The 5,600-nt window shown below is 33.9% G+C and overlaps 1 protein-coding gene across 2 annotated transcripts; it reads left to right on the top strand.

Annotated features, from left to right (window-relative positions):
- The first annotated feature begins 769 nt into the window (after positions 1–769).
- On the top strand, positions 770–5,600 carry LOC140795714 (uncharacterized). Of its 2 annotated transcripts, none has more exons than XM_073148441.1 (5): positions 770–999; positions 2,389–2,588; positions 3,310–3,411; positions 5,088–5,139; positions 5,248–5,600. In XM_073148441.1, exons 1-5 carry the CDS (start codon positions 909–911, stop codon positions 5,358–5,360), a joined length of 558 nt encoding a protein of 185 aa, XP_073004542.1. In that variant the 5' UTR covers positions 770–908; the 3' UTR covers positions 5,361–5,600. The 2 variants fall into 2 exon arrangements, with proteins under 2 accessions (XP_073004542.1, XP_073004543.1); XM_073148442.1 differs by having other exon boundaries at positions 784–999; positions 5,227–5,600.

A 5,600-nucleotide genomic window follows, 5' to 3' on the forward strand; every position in this document is an offset into this window, starting at 1 on the left:
CCATATGCTTTCTTAAATAAATATTTTCTTTCCTTGCCAAGTTTTCTTCAGAATATTAAATATTCTTTTCTTTGACCCTTTTAGGGACTATCTGGAGAATAATATTGAAGTGTAGTTCAGCAATATTTTATTATTCTTCTGAGAGCCAGACGAAGCCCTATTGGTTGAATTTTTATTATTATATCGTTTTGCTTACAATTGTAAGGGTTGGAGGTTACCATTTTGCCCTATTGTAGATTTTAGTCTCTGATGCCAAGAGGAGACTTTTCTACTCGTCAGAATTAGTTCTTAATATAGTCTTTTACTTTTTTTATTAAAAAAATTCTTATTATTACAGATCACATGCGTGCCATGTGAGTTTCTTCTACATATATTAAAGAGAAATTGCAGCCTGCCATGTAAATATTTTAGTATTTATCATTTATGTTTTACTTGTAATGCCTCAAAATTATAGTTTTAAATTAATTTTAACTTAGCAGCAGCAGCAGCAGCAGCGATGAGACATATAATATTCTGTTACTTTTGGAAATAAAAAGAAATTAATACTCCTGTTTTTATTATCTTAACTCTAACAAAGTTAAGGGTATGATGATTATTTTGTAGTCATAGTTAAATTAACTCATCTATTATCTATATAATAACGGTTTGTTGGTTAAATACTTAAATATTTATATAGTAGGGTGTTAATGATAATAAAAGCAAAATATCGGGTGCTTGTGACAAATGGCCAACATTAAAACCGAAGAAAAAGACAAAACTACCCACTCGTTCGTGGTTTCCATCTTGTTTCTAGTGCTAATTCGCGTCCTCCCGGTAAGGAAAGAGGAGGGAAAGAGGAGGAAAGAAAGAGGAGAGAGAGAGAGAGAGAGAGAGAGAGAGAGAGAGAGAGAGAGAGAGAGAAGAGAGAGATGGAATTGCCGCCGGAGAACGACTGCTGCTCTATTTGCCACGACGAGTTCACCTTGCCGTGCCAGGCGAATTGCTCCCATTGGTTCTGCGGTAATGGCCGAAAAGCCCATCAAATTTTCCCGAATTTCACGTCCCTTCTGTTGTAGTTGATAGGATTAGAGGTGGATAATGCGTGGATTCGTGTTTCTTGATTCGGATTTTGGTAGTCTCTCTTTCTTTAATCTCGATTGGAGCGGGATGATTTCGTCGCAGCTAGGGTTCTTGAATGTTGTGACGGTTAAAAATGTTTATTTTTTTGGTTAGTTTCATCTTCTTCTTTTTTTGTTCTTTTTTTTTTTGCTAATAAGCAAGATGGTACAGATAAAGCTATAAAAGTGCAATCTTGAGGAAGATGATTGAAATTTCATGGAAGATTTGATTTGGCTGAACTTCGTAAAGGATAGTTTGACCATTTTGTTTGCTTTATAAACTATCTAGAAATTTAGGAAGGAAAAGTGAATATTTTCTGCTTGTTGTTTTGTTGATATTTTTATGCTGATGAAGGACATGTTCTTAATTGATGCGGTAAGGAATGATGATTGAAAATGAATCTTCTTAAGAAGAGGAATCTGAACTTTTATATGGTGAGGAAAATGTTTTATAGGAAGTCACCAATTATACCTATTTCTATCCTAATGCCTTATATGAGATATTCATTTAAGTTTTTTGTTTTGATAGAGATAAGATGTTCTTAGGCTGTATGTTTCATTTAGACTAGTTTTCTTTTTTATTTGGTTAATTGGGCTTGCCAAGTGTCACATATTTATCCTAGATTTAGGGGTTGGCCGCATTGATGGTTGCTTCGTTTCAATTTATGGTACCTTTATCTGTGGTTGTTCATCTTGACGAGGTCTTGTCATTACATGTAATGTTCTAAAAACACTTGTGATACACGGGCAGGCAAGCAACCACATCACATTTGCTGTCCAGATATAAAATACTAGAAATGGTATATATTAACACTCCTTTATTTTTTTAATTAAAGGTGATAAATCTCAGCCTGTTTCCTTAAGGAACTGTGTAAAATAACAGTCCCCCAGCATCCAACAAAATATTGTCAAGCTCCCTTCAACACCATCAAATACTAAACCATAAGGGAATACAAAACACTGCCATAGTATAAAAAGGCAAACAACATGACTGTCGTAATGTTCTTTTTTGTGTTTACACAGTTGGTTGCTAAATGATGGTTTGGTGTGTGATGTGCAGTGTTTGAGAAAGTTCTATAGTAGCTTAAATTAGTTATGAATTTGTTACGTGCCCTACTGTCGAATAAAGTCTTTATTTATTCCTTTATTCAGATAATAATATCTCAAATTGAAGATTTACTGTTATCAAGCTAATCTTAACAACTATCTATAATTAGTGGTTCCACTGCCAGACAGTGTATTCTATTATAGTTAGTTAGTATTTTTTAAATGCTCTCTATATGTAATTCAGCACAGTGCATTCTGCGTGTGTGGCATCATGGATCTGCTCTTCAGCCATGCAAATGTCCCATATGTCGGCGTTTTATAACTCTGCTGGTACCTGCTGATGGTTTACGACGTCAGCAGCAGGGCACAGAAGATAGTCAAACTATTGAAAATATTGAGAAGTACAATCGCATATTTGGTGGAGGTTCAAGAAGCCTCATTCAGGTAGTTTTCTTAACTTACATATATACTCCATAATCCATATCTTATTTCGTTTCTATTTCATTATAGAGAACAATATTTATATATATTACAGTGCTGATCTCTGCCATCAGTATGTTTTGGTTGCAGCAAAGAATTATTTGTGATACTGAACGCTTTAGTGGAGGCTATGTGCAATTCACTTGACAAATTGCTTTCTGTGTTTTAGCATTCTTCATTTTCTTTGTACAACATCCATAACTTTGCAGTTTGGATAATTGCAGAATGCAGAGTATTCTTTTTGTTTGAACTCATTTCCTTTTCCAGCAATCCTTTAAGAAAATTCTTCCATGTGCACTTTTTTGGGGGTAAAGTCTTTGTCAACAACTTTTGCATCCTATAAAAGGCTACCGTGCCTTATATCTAGATGTAAAATTCTCTAAAGCAATTTCACAATTTGAACTGCTTCTGTTTAATTGAAATTTCAACAGAATAAATTCATGTGTCTTCCATACAAAATTACAAATGACTCGTCAGTGACCTTGAAGTTGAGTGTTGACAGTTGACATTCTTGGTGATTGGATGGAAAAATTGGACTTACAGTAGGATTGTCTATATCAATTTGTACTTCATGTTTCCATCTGTATATTTAAGCTGCAATGTCCATGAAAATGATTCTAACTTACAACGTTCACAAGTGTGAGCTGCTTGTAACATCACATTTATTATGTCTTACCTCTTCCAGAGGTTGCAGGACCTTCCATTTTTCATTCGAAGGCTTTTCAGAGAAATAATGGATCCTCAGAGGACTCTTCCCCTTGTTTTCAGGGCAAGAATGATTTTTGCGGTAAGTTTAATAATAATATCTGCCAGAATTTTGTTATTCATTGCATGTTGGCTTGTCATATATCTTCTCTTCACTTGCATTTTGCTTGCATTCTCTTTTCCTTTTTCTTTTTCCACACATGTCGGTGTTCAGGTTGGAGTTCTGGAGGATTTCTGATATCGCCAGTGGATATGAATTCATTTGTCTTAGGCTAAACTTGCTTCCTTTATGGACTACTATTTTGTGAAGTTAAATTTGGCAGATATCACTTTAGATGTGGTTCTTCATATCATAATGTTTAAAGAAATAAAAGATCATATAGTTGGAGAACACTACATATGCATTAAAGCTTACAAAAATAAATGAAGCATAGAATGCTAGTTTCTGTTTTAAGTACACATCGATCATCTTGATTTGCACTATTCAATGTGGTATAAACCAACATTCATGGATAGTTATGCTTTTTAGTCATGAAAACACAGAAATCTATTGGATGAAAGTATTCCTTTATGTTTTCTACTCAATAAATGTGTGGAAGTCCTCAAATCAAATGATATTTTACTTGTCATATTGAAGGTTATAGATCACAAGAGTGTTGATCTTCCATTTATATGGTCAATATTTGAGTTTTTGTTGCTTTTAGTAGCATTAACTGTAATATGTTACTTCTTTTGGAAAGCTTGTACTGTGTTACTGTGTAGTCCAATTCCTTGTAGCATTGGAAGATCAAAGATGCATAGGTCCAAACTAGAACCTTAAAAGCTATTATATATATATATTCTTTTATTGAGTATAATCTTTAGAAATCTCTTATGGTGAACTTTATTTGTTTTTAGACCAACAGGACATATATTTACACTTAACCAATGAAAGAAAATTAAAAAACTGTAATTCAATGTCTTAGAAAATTAGAATATGCGGTCTAGGATGGGGTCCAGCATCATATAGTGGAAGGAATTATACATGGTCATGGAGAAGAGCTTGTAGGATAGGTTCATTAGCTTGACAAAAAATGATAGTCATTAGATTTCTGAAAATTTGAGACAGAAGTTTGCAGAAACTGAAAGTATGAGCTTTAAAGGCCTAGCTTTGTTCATGGACTTTAGAGTAGTATTAGATTTCCATGCAACATTTTCTCCAGTCAAACAAAATGTCTGCTGCCATACATATGACACTGATACATATAGTTGCAGTAATGAAAATAGTCCAGCTATTGTTGTATTTATAAAGGTCTTTTGCATGTACTCCTTCAAAGTTCCCCCCTTATATATATGTTACCTTCTAAATTTCATATCTACATGTATGGTGATAAAATTCTTTCTTTTTGCATGTATACCCTTGAAACCCTAACTTTTTTATGAATGCGCCTGTAGGTTACATTCTGGTAACCTGTAACTAAAACCTCTCTTGTTTACATTTATACCTCTCCAAATGTAGAATGTGATCGTATACAAGTACAAGGGACATTAATGCAAGTATAATTTTTGGAGCATATACAGACAAATAAAAAGATTTTAGAGGGATATACACATATTAGAGGGTATATAGGAATAAAGGATATACACATGCAAAAATTCCTATTTATCTTTTTACTTATTAACTCAACATTATATAGATATGATTAGCCATGTTAGCTTACTAAGGGATCAATGCACACATGTAATATTTCAGTTATGTACAACTGATTCAAATTGCAGATGGTACTTAGCGCACTTTATGTTTTGAGCCCTGTGGACATACTTCCGGAAGGTAATTTGACGCTTATTTAGTTCTAAGTTTCTAACTGGTATAATCTTCTAGTAACTAGCTATATGATCTATATTAACTTGATATCAGTCTTTTAATGGGTTTATGCAGCTTTCCTGGGGATAGTAGGTTTTTTGGATGATCTGCTCATTCTACTGATTGTTTTTCTTCACCTTGCTGCTATTTACCGGTCGGTACTCCTTTATCGCCATGGAGGTGCTTGAATTAGGGTTCATCTGTTGCCTGGATGTTGTAAAGCTTCGTTTATGCCACAGTATGCGGTTACTCCCTGAAAATAAGGGTCGGAAGTGGAGATGTTCTGATTGTATGCAGGATTCCTTTGGTGTTTGCATCGAGCTGTTTTAGTTATTTTACTCCAGTAGGATAAAATCTCTTTATAATTCTCACTTGTAAAGAGTTAATATAATTGAACATTATTCATTTTTTCTGGTTTGAGTCTTAAA

This window comes from Typha latifolia, chromosome 9 (genome assembly GCF_019914945.1).
Source record: "Typha latifolia isolate L0001 chromosome 9, TyphaL0001v2, whole genome shotgun sequence".
Lineage (NCBI taxonomy): Eukaryota > Viridiplantae > Streptophyta > Magnoliopsida > Poales > Typhaceae > Typha > Typha latifolia.

Coding starts and splice junctions, on each gene's coding strand:
- LOC140795714 (XM_073148441.1), top strand. CDS start 909: ATGGAATTGCCGCCGGAGAACGACTGCTGCTCTATTTGCCACGACGAG. Junction 1,000..2,388: donor TTGCTCCCATTGGTTCTGCG/GTAATGGCCGAA, acceptor TATGTAATTCAG/CACAGTGCATTCTGCGTGTG. Junction 5,140..5,247: donor TGTGGACATACTTCCGGAAG/GTAATTTGACGC, acceptor GGGTTTATGCAG/CTTTCCTGGGGATAGTAGGT.